Source organism: Brassica napus, chromosome A9 (genome assembly GCF_020379485.1).
Source record: "Brassica napus cultivar Da-Ae chromosome A9, Da-Ae, whole genome shotgun sequence".
NCBI lineage: Eukaryota > Viridiplantae > Streptophyta > Magnoliopsida > Brassicales > Brassicaceae > Brassica > Brassica napus.
Genome location: NC_063442.1, coordinates 16,683,509 through 16,699,459, shown reverse-complemented (window position 1 = coordinate 16,699,459; position 15,951 = coordinate 16,683,509). Strand labels below are relative to the sequence as shown.

The 15,951-nt window shown below is 34.2% G+C and overlaps 1 protein-coding gene across 2 annotated transcripts; it reads right to left on the bottom strand.

The window, feature by feature from the left end:
- Positions 1 to 12,572: 12,572 nt before the first annotated feature.
- On the bottom strand, positions 12,573 to 15,003 carry LOC106366857 (equilibrative nucleotide transporter 3). 2 transcript variants are annotated; one of them, XM_013806528.3, is made up of 9 exons: positions 14,761 to 15,003; positions 14,592 to 14,671; positions 14,390 to 14,494; positions 14,143 to 14,298; positions 13,909 to 14,052; positions 13,719 to 13,824; positions 13,451 to 13,623; positions 12,945 to 13,361; positions 12,573 to 12,811 (listed from the first exon to the last, which is right to left on the bottom strand). In XM_013806528.3, exons 2-9 carry the CDS (start codon positions 14,631 to 14,633, stop codon positions 12,698 to 12,700), a joined length of 1,257 nt encoding a protein of 418 aa, XP_013661982.2. In that variant the 5' UTR covers positions 14,634 to 14,671; positions 14,761 to 15,003; the 3' UTR covers positions 12,573 to 12,697. The 2 variants fall into 2 exon arrangements, with proteins under 2 accessions (XP_013661982.2, XP_022548503.2); XM_022692782.2 differs by having other exon boundaries at positions 14,755 to 14,985.
- Positions 15,004 to 15,951: the final 948 nt, after the last annotated feature.

Below are 15,951 nucleotides of genomic sequence, written 5' to 3'. Positions count from 1 at the left end.
AGCACCAAATTATATTAATTTATTGATATATTTTATTACATAATTTAAAATATTTTTGTATTAAAGAAAACCCGCACGGTCGTGCGGGACGAGATCTAGTAATACATTAAATCAAGATGGGACCGAGGTATGTAATTCTGTGAAATTGAGATCCATTGGTCGTGTATGACTTGCATGAGAAAATATAGTTTCTTATGCTCTCGTCTTTTTGCGAGGTTATCTGCATATACATTTTGAGAACGAGAAATACGATATAGAATACGGATATTGAAAGATGTTCTAATTGTGTTTACATATCCTAACTGATTGAGTGGACATGATAACATAGAGGTATGATTTAGTCTGAAAAATAATGAAGAAACGAATTTTGGAGTTCTAATCGTAACAAGAAAAACAAAAGGTTTCAAACATCTGTTTATAAAAATTAATCAAAAATGAGATTCAGTAATAGCCTAAACAATTTATTTATAATAGAATCTAAAACTCTATAAAGAAACAATAAAAAGAAATTATATATCAATAATTAATTAATAAAATAAATGATAAAATGTTTAGAAATAGTTCCAAACCTTTTATATGTATCATTTTACTACGGAATGGAGATTAGTAGTCACTGAATCTTATATGTGGTAATCAATTCTAAAACTTTTAAAATTGAAAATTTTACTCGAAATCTTAATTTCGGATTCTTCTAAAAAATAGTATTATTTAAATAAAAGAATATAAATTTGTCTCACTTCAAACAAATCAACATGAATAATTTTTTTCAAATCCATGGAAAAAGCACTGTCATGATGGGCATATACGCTTGGATCAGACCACCATGCCCAAAAACATCTATGGCGTTTTGTAATGACCACATACGTGTAGTCTTTTTGGCATTAAATTTGCTCTCGTCTTGGATTTTTAGTGGTATCCTACACGTCATGTCTTCCATCGCCTCTTTAATTTACACTAGAGATTTTTTCCGCGCTTCGCGCGGATTGTGTCTTATAAATTTATTTTATTTATAATATTATTTGTCGATTTTTTTCTTTTACATTAACTTCTTGTTTTTCCAATGTTAGTTTTTCCTAATTTAAATTTATATGTTTATAATTTTTCATTTTTCTTGTTGTAGATGGAGAATTATATTTTTTATTGATGGTTTTTTCTATGTGACATAAACTTTTTGAAATTTCAAAATAATGTTATATATAGTACGATTAACACATTAAAGAAGAGAAACATATTCAGGCACATTTTACACAGGTTTTATATGCATAATTTTAAACATTATATATGTATATATTATAAGTTTGAAACATGTAAATGCTTTCTAAAGCTAAATACTTGTTCCGAGTTTACATAACTTATCGAAAGTTTTATCTCTTTTTAAATTCAAATCACAGAAAAAATATCAAAAAGTCAGTATAGATGGGTTTTTTGGGCTTTTAAATCAACACTGAAAAATTACATGAATCAGACAACAACAGTTTTATAAACAACTGGATAAAATTTGACCAAGCCAAAGATTTCCACACAATATATTCTTTCTTCTTCAAATTGCGAAAAGCCTATAAGCACAAGAAAAAAAATCATAATTTTTGTTTTCACTTATATAACATTTTTTCTCCTTTACACACAGAGTTTATTACACTGCTATAAGCAATGGAGAACTCTATTCATATAAGATTCACATCTATGCATTTTGACAAAGAAGAATTTTAGCCATCTTTAGTTTCAGAATGGACCAACTTCAGTCATATACACTATATTTTCTCTATGATTCAAATCTTACAATTTTAATATATGTGCAGATTTCCATGTGAAAAAGCACGCACGCCATCTATCATTCAACCTATTACTTTTTCCAAAGTAAACACTATATTCCTCGTTTGGTTAGCTCCACAAACTAATCTTTTTGGATCAGTTTACTAAAAAGTATGGATACTAATGTCAGAAAAGAATATACACACTATCAACAATAAATATTGGCATAAGACTATTTGGTTCAAGGAACATATTCCACGTAATGCATTTATATCATGGTTGGCTTTGCGGAGAAGAGTGCCAACCAAGGATCGCTTGAGGCGTTGGGGGTTAAATGTCTCAGGAACGTGCGTCCTTTGTAATCTGGAAATAGAGACTCACCATCATCTCTTCTTTGATAGCTCTTTCTCTCGCTTGATATGAGAGCCTTTTGCTGCTTAAGTTTGGATTTCTCCTCTGGCGGATCTACACTCTGTTGCAGCCTGGATCAATCAACCTCGCGTCAACGCAGATGCGCATGCTACTCCAGTCATCAAGCTCTACTTTCAGTCAGCCATCTACCTGCTGTGGAAAGAGCGTAATGCTCGTGTGTTCACAGCTGTCTCCTCACCTTCATCAGTCATCCTTGCCTCTCTCGACCGTATGATGCGTGACCGTCTACTCTCTTACCCGGCAAGTTCTTCTTTCTCCTCTTCTCTACTTCTTTTTATCTTTCTTGTATAAGACCTCCTTAAGGCTTTTTTTACCTTGAGTTGTTGTTGGTTGTTTTTGTTTCCTTGCTGTAATAAGTTGTTTAAAAACAACAGTGTAACCTTTCAGAAAATGATAATCTTAACATCTTACCCAAAAAAAACAACAAATATTGACTTATTTATGTGAATATATATTTTATTTTAAATTATTATAGTGGACGAAGAAAGCACCATAATTTGTACAACAAATTTTCATAGATTCACCTCATCATGCACACCATTTTACCATTTTAATTACATAATTTTACATGAGCTTCTTCACCCTCCCCGGTTATTTTCTCTTTATTTATAACTACAATATAAAGTTATAAACTATATATATTATAGATTAGTAATTTATTTACCCTTGAAGTCTAACGATTAAAAATAGAACATAATTCAATATAGATATATGATTCTATTAATAAATTAGCAGTTACAAATTTGAAATTTCTAGAAATATCAAAAGTCGTATGTTAGTTAATTATCTTCTAAATGATGTCTATTTCTATTTTTTTTTGGATGAGAATATTTTGGCTGAGATGGATAGTCCCAAAAACCTTGAATTTAGTCTCTTTTATATAGTAGGATTGTATCTTTCTTTTCATCATATTAAAATTTGGATTTCCGATATTTTTCCAATTTTTTCAGAGAAATTATTAGGTTCACTAAAATGGATTTTTGTCTGTATGATAGTAAATGCATCCGAACAACATCTATCTATATATATAAAGATTATTTTTTCTTCTTCAAGACACGTGGAAGTGGATTTGTTAACATATGTCTTCATTTAAGTTTTTCATCTTTTAGATTACTGCAATTTATCTCGATACTTTCTAATTGTTCATTTTTCTTTTTGGTTCCAAAATCTTCATAACTCCTAATGCACTAAAATAATCAATGAAGTGTCAAATCCAACTTCCAATTTTTCTCTATCTCTAGATTAGAAGGTATAATCATTCCTTAGAACTAGATGATCACCTATTTTTTTCAAAAGAAAAAAATCTAAAAATTATCTAAAAATTTGCGTCTCTATTTTTCTACTGATTAATGTCTTCAAATTGAATTTATCATCATCGAATCCACTATAAATTTTAAAACCCACAATTCTATAGGTAAGGAAAAAATATTTTAGAAAGTGACTAATTTTTTGTGAAGAAAAATGTGTTTTTCATTACAAATAGCAAACAAAAATTGAGGTGTCAGCAATTGGTCAAGTTATAGCGTCCAAATGGCAAAATACAGAACAACTGCATTACAGTTTTAATAGTAACAAAAACATATAAATATATAGTAATATAGAGATTTTTGTTACTATAAATGCGTTGCGGTTTGTAAATATTTGTTTTTGTTGGTTTAGGTATTTGAGATTTCAAAACCAGTAAAATGGGGTATCCGAGCGAGAAGTAGTTAAAAGAACTTTTATTTTTGTAAATATCTATTTTTATCTTTTAATTTCAACCACTGAATTAAACATGATCTAATTTGATAGGTAAGATTGGTCTGAAAATTTTAGTTATCTAATCTGTTTTGCACTAACCATCATCATATAAAGTTTGAGAATCTATTTTATTGATCACTAATATCAAGATAAATAAAGAAATAAGTAAAATAAGATAAATATATTTTAATATTTTAATATATTCACAACTAAAAATAACAAAAAAAATCAAGCTTTTTTTTTTACTATTTTCTATATTTTATTTACAAATTATATATTTATTTTATTATTAAAAATCATAAAATAACTAAACTAAGAAAAAGAAAATAGAGCACAAAACATAAGCTAAACCTAAAACCTCCACAATCACAGAAAAATGCAAAATGCCATAATAACATTAACTCAATAAAGGTATGGATATGAAAAGAGATCAATAACGAAGACTAACTAACATCATTTTACCATAAAGTGGTTTGGCCAGAACAAGCAGATGTCATAAAATAGTAAAAAGATAAAGTATGAGACAAAACAATCCCACAAATACAAAGGAACGTGATTACCACCAACACAAAACCAAGAAAGCGGGTTAGAGAAAAAATAATCAAAGGAAGGCTAAAGTCACCACTTAATGAAAAATTATAAAAATATTGTTTTATAGTAAGAACAAGAGCAAGTAGGTGAGTATTTTTCTGGTAATGGTAAACAAGAGTACGGATGTGAGTCTTTTTCCGTTAATGGTAAGAAGCACCGTATACCAGAAAGGTAAACCAAAACATAGATGGTGACATGATGACGGCTCAAGGTCAAAATCTGGAGAGAGGAAAAAACATTTTAAAAGAATATGTTCAAAATTTTGAAAAAAAAATACATTTTTTATGCTGAAACTGTTAATCTTAGAATCAACAAATGCCTAAATGCAAAGTTATTGAAATTTAATATGCTTTACATCAGAAGCTCACTTCACCACAAACAAGTACTATTATATACACAACAACATATTATTGAAAAAACAAACAAATAATATATTAACCTATCACCTTTTTTTGAGCAACCGATTGATTATAAATAGGAAAAAGATTTTATGGCCTTGGGCCTAAATACAAATAAAGGCAGGCTTTAGCTATTGAATTTGCAAGCCCATTACTTGAGCGAGGAATGAAAACGAAACGACAAAGCAGAAAAGGCGATGTCGGAGGAGAGGCCAGGGATTCGACGTCGAGAGTACTCCAAAGAGGTCCAAAGGTGTTCTTCCCGTGGTGATTGCTCTGACGAGCATTTGAGAGTCTTTTCTGAGACAGATTTGGGTGAGATTGAGAGAGGAGGCATCGATCAGAGCTTCCCTTACCACAAGCGCCTCTATCATTAACGCATAGGAGACGTGGGATTGAGCGCTCGATCCTCTGGTGAGTTCTTGACCTTCATTGTCCGTGAAAATCCATCCTTTTCCCGCTGTTTTGTGTTTGATTTCCATGACGCATCTATGTTACAGTAGATCGTCGGAGAGGGGGTCTGAGTTGCATGCGTCTGAGTGATCGGCTGAGCTGGGATCGAGTGGTTGGCAGGCTAGGCCGCTTCCCACTCCTTTGAAGCCTGGAGTGATTTCAGAACAATCTCTTGTGGGGAGAGTGTTCGATTCTCAAACGCTAAAAGGTTTCGTGCGGTCCAAAGATTCCAACAAATCCAAGAGAACAGATTGGTGGTGACTCCGAGGGGAGATATATTTACCCATTTATAAGAAGCTTGAAGACAATCTCTGAAAGTCGACATCTCTTAGGATCGAGAGAGGAGTACCAGAGATCAAAGGTCCAAACCTCCTTTGCAAAGGCGCAGCAAAATAGAATGTGGTCAATAGTTTCTACTTCTCCGCATCTTGGACACTCCGTGTTGATTAGCAGGCCTCAGGTTTGTAGATTGGTTCTGGTGGGAAGGGAGTTCATGGCTACTTTCCAGAAGAAGAAATTGAGTTTTGGAAGCATAGGTGGTTTCCATATGTGTTTGTTCCAGTTCCAAGTATTAGCTTCATCCTGGAGTAGTGTCAGTTGGGTATCAAAGCTATGGATGGAGAAGTACCCCGACTTGACAGTGTATTCTCCCGTCTTCTGCAGTGGCCAGACATACTAGTCCTCAGTCCCTAGCACGCTCGGTTTGATGCTTACAATGTGATCTGCTAGTCCAGGTAACACGCTTTTGATTTGATCCATATTCCATTATTTTGTTTCTCTTTTAAGGATTTCCGCAACCATAAGGTCTTTATCTTGCAGAGCTATGGGGCCAGTAGGTTTGAGGTTTGATTCAGGGTGAATCCAGGAATCTGACCAAATATTAGTATTCTCTCTGTTGCCTATTTCTTTGACGAGATGTTTCAGGAGCAAGTCTCTCCCCACAAGAATGCCCCTCCCGTGTGATGTTGCTGATCCTGGGGAGACTTTTGTGAAAGGAGATTTATGGCAGTACTTGCTCAAGAGGATTCTGGCCAAGAGACTAGTTAGTTTAGTGAAGAATCTCCATGCAATCTTAGCTAGCAGAGCCTGGTTAAAGGCTTGAACATCACGAAAAATCCTCCAAGGCTCTTGGGGTGAGTGAGAGAATCCCAAGACTTCCAGCAGATTTTTTCTCTCTGTCCTTAGAATTCCACCAAAATCTGGTAAGTACTGATTGAATCTGCTTACACAGACTGACTGGTAATAGAAAGTTCGATATGGCAAAGTTTGGTGTCGGTGATAGAATTGACTTAATCATTGTAGCTTTTCCCGCAGTTGAGAGGAACTGTGTGGACCAGTTGGCGGCTTTCTGTTTCATGCGGTCAACAATGGACGCAAACAGATCATTCTTTCTCCTGTCAAAATGCTTAGGGAGGCAAAGGTATTTTCCCATTCCACCCTCCTTGTCAATACCCAGTTGTTCTTTTACTCTCACTCTGATATCCACTGGCGTTTTACCAGAGAAGGAGATGGATGATTGATCATTTGCCAGGAAGCTCTTTCATAGCTTTGGAGAATGTCGATTAGGGTTGTGCAGAAGAGTGGATTAGTCTTCGTGAATATCATGGTGTCATCAGAAGAAAGTAAGTGGTTTACTTTTGGTCCATATCTCGAGATTCTGATACCTGGTAATGTACCATTCTCATGTGCTGATTTGCAGAGACTCGAGAAGACTTCTGCACAAATGATGAAGATGTAGGGTGATAAGGGGTCGCCTTGACGAATGCCTCTCTGAGGGTGCACATCTCCAACCACCTTGTTGTTGAGTAGAAAAGAGTATGACACTGTGGAGACACACTCTACCATCCAGCTTACAAAGGTATCAGTGAACCCCCAATCTTCCCAGAACAACTCTTATAAACGACCATTCAAGCCTGTCATAAGCCTTACTAATGTCCGTTTTAATTGCTATTGAGCTGTGTTTTGTAGCTCTTGAAGATTTCAGATAGTGTAGCATTTTGTGCATTGTGAGCACATTATCCTGGATGGCACGATCAAGTATGAACGCTGACTGATTTTCTAAAACGATGTCTTGTAATATCGGTTTGAGTCTTGTAGATATATTCTTCGATATGGTATTGTAGTTGACTGTAGTAGACATTACATAGGGCAATAGATCGGTAATCATAGACTTGTTTAGGGTTTTGGATCTTTGGAATTAGCCTGATGTGTGTCGAGTTAATCGAATAAGGCAGTGTCCCTGATTTAAAGAAACCTTGAATCTCTTTTGTGATTGCAGGCCCCACTATGTCCTAATTGGATTGGAAGAAGCTTGCTGAGAAGTCGTCTGGTCTGGGGCCTTATCAAGGTGAATTGCAAACATTGCATTCTGAATTTCCTTTGCAGAGGGAGGGTTGTGAGCTTAGCATTGGTCTCCGGAGAGATGCACGGGTTTATTGCTCTATTGACAATGTCCAATGCAGAGGGTTTAGAGGAGGTGAAAATATTATTGAAATACTCAGCGATGACTTTTCACTTTTTTATCTTCTTCAAAGCCTGGGTTCCTGAGCTATCTTCAATGATTGTGATTTTGTTCCTGGCTTTACGGCCTTTTGTTGTAGTATGGAAGAAGCTAGTGTTTTTCTCACCTAGGGAGAGTCAAAGCAATCTGATGCGTTGCTTCCAGAACCCTTCTTCAGCCTTATAGGCTTGGATCAGATCTCGATTAAGTAGTGAGATTGAGGAGTCGTCGCTTAGCTGTGCTGCCATTGCCAAATCCAGAGTCACTTTCAGTTCATTAATCTTTTTCTGACTGTTCACATACGTACGTTTGCTCCAAGCCGCTATCGCATGTCTGCATCTGCTGTTTCTTTCTGCTACGGTGAGATGGGATCCTGAAGCCAAGGTCACGTCCACCAGTTGCTTGATATCAGGATTCTTTCGCAGCCTTCTGTCATATCTAAATAAGCGTGAAGGTTTCTTCTTTTTTGCGTCAAAGGTGGAGGTAAGGGCATGTGGTCAAAGCTTTCAAATTGGAAATAGTGAGACTTGCCATTCGGGAATAAGTCTGACCATAGGCTATTGACCATTGCTCTGTCTAGCCTACAGTGCACGAGATGAGTGTTCTTTCGACCTCTCCACGACAAGAAATTACCAGTATGCTTGATATCAAACAGATCACATGAGGATAGGAAAGTTCGAAAGGCACCGAAGGAACTCTCACGTCTTTCTCTTCCTCTAGATTTTTTTTCAAAATTATCTGTAATTTCATTAAAACCTCCAGTAAGATACCATGCACTGTTTCTGTTTAGGGAGATATTAGAGAGCAAATTCCAAATTCCCTGGCGATTTTGGATTTTCGGAGCGCCGTACACGAAAGTGCTGAAGAAAGACGTTCCTTTGAAGGAGACATAGTATCTATGAAGTTTTGATTTGATGTTAGTATCCGCAAATCAACATCACTTCTCCAGAGTAGTGTCAGTCCCCCTCCTCGAGAGGCGGAAGGTGAGACTAGGAAATGACATTCCATATTTAGCGGTTCCAATTCTTTCAAGAAGAACTCATTTAGATTTTTTGTTTTAGATAGGAACAAGATATCAGAGAAACTTGCCTTATTCATGTTTATGAGCCTCTGGACTGTTTGTGGGTTCCCCAATCCACAACAGTTTCAGCTCAATACCACTAAGAAAGAGGAGGAGGGAGGGTGGGAAAATCCAAGGATGATCCCATGGGGATGGGTGGTCTAGATTGCCTAGAAGTTGCATGTGATTCTCTTCTTCTTTGGGATGTTTGGATTGGCGAAACATGGGGGAAACCATGTCTGTTAGCATTACTACAAGCAGTGGAGATATTATGTTTCCTCAGGTTTGTGTCAGAGAAGATCAGTGAACTAGCAGAGGTTCTTCTTGAAGTTCCTGTTTTGTCCCGTTGTCTTTTAGAGGTGACTTGAGTGGTCATATCTTGGTTCTAGTAGATTTTTTCCTATATGTTATATTTTGAATTTTTAAAAACGAATATAAATGACTTAAGTTGTTAAAAATCTCACGTTGAATTTTTTTTGATCCATGGTTTAAAATTTATGTTATAATAAGATATAAATGATTACGAAATTACATAAGTAGAAAATCTTATTTAATAAATATAATATATGTATATTAATATTTTTTTAAAAAAAATAAATTATATACCATATAAAATACATAAGTATTTTAATTTTGAATTTGCTTTGAATTTTTTTGATAAACATTTTGAACAATTATTAACAACTTAATATTTAGATTTTAAACTTTGCATTGAATGTTTTTAAAATTATAAATTACTAAAACTATTAAACATCCCAAAAATGTTTTATTGTTATCATTGATTTACAAAATTTGTTAAAAATAAATACAAATGATCAAAAATAATATGAGTCTAAAATATTTTTTAACAAATGTCAATATTAAAAATGTACTATATACCTATGTTAATATCATTTAAACTTAATTTTATACCATATAAAATAGAAAAGAATGTTTGTCTGGATTAATATAATTTATTTAAGTATTTGTACTAATTTAATTATATACGTAATAGTTACTAAACTTTTAATTATTCAATATATATTTGTTATTTCATAATATGTAAAAAATATATAATACTTAAAAATAATTTATATATAATGTTCATTCCGTGCAAGGCGCGGGTCTTAACCTAATATATATTAAAAGAGAAGCATTAAAACATATTTTTGTAGCCACATGTCATCACCACAATCATTCTTAGAATCCTTAGAAAAATATGTTGGTCCATATAAATATATAATAAGCTTTTTATTAAACTAACCATAAATTAATCATAAATGTTCTTCATTATTTCCTTAAATAAAAATCACAAAATTACCTAATGTGGCTAAAGTATATATGATAATTAATGATTTTGAATAATTAAGATTTGATAAAAATCAGTCTATTCTCTATCATTTTTAATTAATTTTCGTATATGTTATATTTTGAATTTTTAAAAATGAATATAATTGAATAAAGTTGTTAAAAATCTCACACTGAAATTTTTTTGATCCATGGTTTAAAATTTATGTTATAACAAGATACAAATGATTACGAAATTACATAAGTAGGAAGTCTCATTTAATAAATATTATATATATGCATATTAATATTTTTTTTAAAATAAATTATATACCATATAAAATACATAAGTATTTTAATTTAGAATTTGATTTGAAATTTTCTGATAAACATTTTGAACAATTATTGACAACTTAATATTTAGATTTTAAACTTTCCACTGAATGTTTTTAAAATTATAAATTACTAAAACTATTAAACATGCCATAAATTTATTATTGCTATCATTGATTTAAAATTTTTGTTAAAAAGAAATACAAACGATCAAAAATAATATGAGTATAAAATATTTTTTAACAGATGTCAATATTAAAAATGTACTATATATCTATGTTAATATCATTTAAACTTAACTTTATAATATATAAAATAGAAAAAAGTGTTTGTCTGGATAAATAAAATTTATTTAAGTATTTGTACCAATTTAATTATATACGTAATAGTTACTAAATTTTTAATTATTCATTATTTCATAATATGTAAAAAATATATAATACTTAAAAATAATTTATATATAATATTCATTCCGCGAAAGGTCGCGGATCTTAACCTAGTAATTAATAAAACAAAATGATAGAATATTTAAAATATTTTTTTATATCTATGGGCATCACTAACTCTGTTTTGAAACAAAGCCATTCAACATAACCTTTCAAAATGGTTTGTCCGGAAACCCTTATCTTGGAGACAAGTCATTGCTCCGATGAGTCCATCTCCAAATATAGTACTGACAAACTTAAGCAGCAGCTTTTTTTTGTCCAAAGTCATATCCTATAACATCTCTCATAATAACACAAGCCCAATAACCAACTCAAGAAGATTGGAATTTGGAAAGAGTTCAATGGGGCCACATCAAACTGGCTAGGTCCATCTCTTCCTCTTCTTCATCTTTCGCTTCCTTATTTCTCCAGCTCTCGGCTTCCACTATTGCTATCTGAAAGGTATTAATGGTTGTCGTTTCCTTACCGCTAATAATGTTTCTCTTTGCGGAGTATGTTTTTACACATATTAAAAATATATATTAAATATTTGCTACTAACTGGGTCAAGATAAATTGCATTTTTAATAATTATAATCTATGGTTTCATCTAGAATATATATGCAGTTTAGCATGTGCTATGATTTATTTATCATTTTTGTTTGTTTGTTTCAGATGCTATTTTATGGCAGTTGTGAGAAAACGTCCTTATACTTTTAGAACTGTACCTTAAGCCTTACCATAATTAAAAAAAAAAGTTCCGAGAAAATGTTTTCAGTAAAAAGAACTACTACATACTCATTACTCGCCAGAAGAGAGAGAAGAGAGAGAGAGGGTTCCCGGCCGACGGCGAGGCTCCTTTAGCCACCGTCGGTCCGGTCATGTTTTTCAAGTTTCTTTTAAACGGGGGTTTAGGTTTTTAGTTTGTGGATCTGTTGGGTTTAGTCTAGGCGGCGCACCTATCTACGGTGGCTGTCCGATTTTGTTCCGGGAAGTGATGGCTTTCTCAGCATCTTCTTCGCCGGTTTCTGTTTCCGGGAATCGATGGCTTCTTCAGCACCGAGATCGCCGGCTTTGGTTCCGGGAGGCGGTGGCTCTCTTAGCATCGCTAGCGCCGGCTAATTTCTCGAGTTACCTCACCGCGATCTACGAATCCGAGCCTCTCTTGTTCATCTGCCTCTCGTTTCTGAATCTGGTTCCGCATGCATGTATGTCGGAGATGATGATCGATTGTAGGCGGGTCTATTCTCTATTAAATTCGTAGATCCGGTTAGTTATGATTCTCGGTGTGCGTTGGTTGTATACGAGTTGCGGTGGAAATGTGGGTTTGAATGGTTTCGGCTCAATACCGATGACGGCGTAGCGGTTAGGCGTCGTATCGCGGAATCCGGAGCTGAAGGAAGAAGATAGGGAGGCGCGCGCTTCGCGCGGATCGAGCAGCGCTAGCTAGGGTTTTCGGAATTTGGGCCTGTTGGCCCATAATGGTAGTCCTGCTTTTGTATAATGTATTTGGGCTTTTGTAGTTGTTCCTTGTAAGGTTTGGGCTCTGCCCTTTTGGGTTTTAACCCTTTAATTAATAAATTCAGATGGAAAAAAAAAAAAAAGAACTACTACATAGCAAGATAACGAAATATCCTCTGGTTCCAAGGATAATAACACTTACAGATTACAAGCAAATAATAATGGAATTTTTATGAAAAAGAAGAAAAACCAGATTAATCTCCAATTAATTAAGAGACGATGACTAATCAGAAGGCATCTTTCTTACCTATAAGCCATAACCAATCCAAAGCAACTCCTGCAAATATTCCTCCTAATAGAAAAATCACCAGCAAGTTCCCTAACGCATTCTGCTCCGGACCCTTTACAAAAAGCATATATGTATTGTTAACATTTTAATCACACATACTAACAATGTCGTGTTTCCATTTAATAAGAAAAATAAATAAAACAATTAAATTAAACTCTATCTAGGAAAAGATTCAAATAGATTACCTTGTAACCTTTAGGAGCTGCGGTGAGAATGCAAACTGTGAGATGTCCATTAGTTAGTCCCAAAACAGAAATAAGCATAATCATCCATCCTTGATCCCCATATTTCGCGGTGAAGTAGAACGCAGGAACGAGTAAATAACGTGACAAAACCGCAACCGTGAGTAATTTTCTATTCTCAATCTTGAGCCATTTCACCAGCGGTGTGTACCTCCCTACTAGATCCCAACAGTTGTACATGGCTACTAGGACAAGCGCGTACCAAGCGCCTAACCCGTGTTGTCCCGTGTTCTCGTATAAGAACCCGGGGAAAATGGATAGTGTCAAAACGTAGATGAGGGCTAGATTCACTGCATAGTCTATGTTTTCAAGAAGTAGTTCTTTATTACTCAGCCGTTGGTTCTTGGAATCATCATCAGTCTGCGTAGAATACTCAAGAAGATTAAACAATAATTAATAATAAAGAATCTTGAAAAGGAAGGGAATATTCTTGAAGAATCTGAAGTTACCAAGTCGGATTGGTTTTGGATACCAGCAGCAGCAAGATCAGCAGAAACAGTTTTGGATCCTTCCAAAGCGGCTTTTCTTCGGTAATACTTAACGATGGGGAGTTTAGGGAACACATATGCGTAAAGCATCACGCAGAGAAACTCTATGAATGTTGAGATCCCTAAGAATATCACTGCAAGAAGAAGAAAAAAAAAAGCAAGAAATGAAGTTCTTGAATACTTGGGATTTGGGAAGCTATAAAGATCTTTAAAAAATGTTTAAACTCACTTGCTCCTTTGCGTTGACCGTCGTTTGAGTTATCAAAAGCTGCTTTAGTTATTAGCCTAAGCCCTGAAGTTAGAGCACCAGCTACAGCCAAACCCGCCATGAATGACTACAAACAAACAAGAAGTTGAATCTCTAGTGAAATTCGGTTAAACTAAATCATGATCTTGAAATCTGTTAAAAATAGATAAACCTGTATGAATTCAGGGCACATCAATGATAAATCACCGATCATTCCTCCTTGAACGGTAGCATCAGAAAGGCCGAAAGAAGCGACTATTAAGCATAAACCGATATAAGGTCCTACTCCACCACGTCCTTTTGTAGCCAAATCCAACTGTTTTTGAGTTTTTTCCTTTAATTAGTCTTGAATCCATAATCAAAATACAGTTTCATCAGAAAGATCAATACTTAAAATAAAACTTACAACTATCAGCAAGAACGTGGATATTGTGAATAGAATGTAACCAAACAGGTTGCGTTTTCGAGTATCGATTTTCGATTCGTGGTATGCAAGAATCACGATTGTCCCAAGCGCAAAGGGTTGGTATACAAGTGGTAGTACCCTTGAAGGATGATAATCCTACACACAACATAAACGTTTTCAACGATTTTCTTGGAAAACCAAAACAGAACATTAGATATCCAATTCCGAACCGAAACAGAAACCGAACCGGAAAAACTAGGTAGTAGTAATCTGCAATAGTGAGAATACTGTTCCAAGAAACAAGAGCTCCGACTCCAAGAATACAACAAACAACCGTTGCTTGAAACTTCCCCTGTTTTTAATACATAAACAAGAATCTTAGTTCTAAATTCAGAGAAAAAACAATGAAAATTTAATGGATCTGACTTCTGGGTTTTGTAGAATTTAACCTGAAGCTTCTCAGGAGCTTGGTTCTCGTTTCTATCCGCCATTTTCAAGTAGTTACAGAGAGCTCAAAAGATCCTAAGCCCTGTTTCAAGATTCAAGAACTGGATCGAACACAAGATGTTGTTTTCTTTTCTTTTTATAAGGGGGGAGCAAAAGCTACGTTACACTTATTTGGAACTTTAGCACATGAGGGTATTACAGAGTCAACGAGCTTCTTGTTTATATTCCGACTAAAGCTTTCATGTAGATTCAAAACACGATTCTTAAATTATGGAGATGAGCGAGTACTTTTAAGGTTTGACAGCGAAAGTGAGAGGATAAAATAAAGACTCAGAAGAACAGAAAGAAAAAAAGAATAAAAAAGATTAGAGAATCCAAAGTGTGAAAGCGTATTCGTTTACTATATTTGATCGACTGGAAGACGGTGTAGACTTCGTTGTCTGAAAGCAATCCTTGGTGAAAATTCATTTATTGATAAATATCCACATATCTATGAAGAAAATTCATTTAATGATTAATATCCAATATCTTTGAGAAAAAATATTTTTATTTTCGCTTGCAAAATTATCAAATAGTAATGTGCCCAAATTTTGTCTTTTTGGGGAATATTATTAAAGTATCCCCATGTTTATATTTTCAGAAATATATCACACCAACTTTAGAGCAATTATATATTTTTTGGAAAGTAATATTTTAATTTTGGAAAGTAATATTTTATTTTAGTACTTAGGATATCCCTCGGGCTTTTTAATTTCTATGAATTTTTCAGAATAGTAGTTGCTCGTAAATTATTATACAAGTATCGGTTGACTATAGATTTTAGAAATTGATTTTATCAGAACCATCACATGTTAAATCATTTTTATAGATTTTAGAAATTGATAGTTAATGAACCGGCCCGATGGGTCTTAAAGTCCTAACTCATAGTGACGATCAAACAAAAACAAAAATAAAATGGATGGAACATTGATGAATTTGCGTTTCTCAAAGAAAAAGAATATATTAATGAATTGTACAAGTGATACACATTTTCGCCAATTTTTTTTGACAAAAAAAATTAATTAATATTTTCTTTTACATAAAAACAAATAAAAACCCCAAATCGAAATCCCAAGTGGGTTTGATTAAGGACCGAACTCCGTTTTCCAACTAAATTGACATTGCTTAAGTTGTTGAACACTTCACCGGAAATGGACTATGCGGTGTATAGGCCGAGCCGGAGAATAGAAGAAAGAACCTAAGAAATGAAACCCATGCAGATTCGGCCAGAAGACTGTCACTATTATCAACCGCTACTGGGATCGATTTTCACGCCCCTCTACCGCTTTCAAACAGAGAGCTTACTAGAGATTCCAGAGGTTC

Coding starts and splice junctions, on each gene's coding strand:
- LOC106366857 (XM_013806528.3), bottom strand. CDS start 14,633: ATGGCGGATAGAAACGAGAACCAAGCTCCTGAGAAGCTTCAG. Junction 14,053..14,142: donor CCACGTTCTTGCTGATAGTT/GTAAGTTTTATT, acceptor ACTCAAAAACAG/TTGGATTTGGCTACAAAAGG. Junction 13,624..13,718: donor CGGTCAACGCAAAGGAGCAA/GTGAGTTTAAAC, acceptor TTCTTCTTGCAG/TGATATTCTTAGGGATCTCA.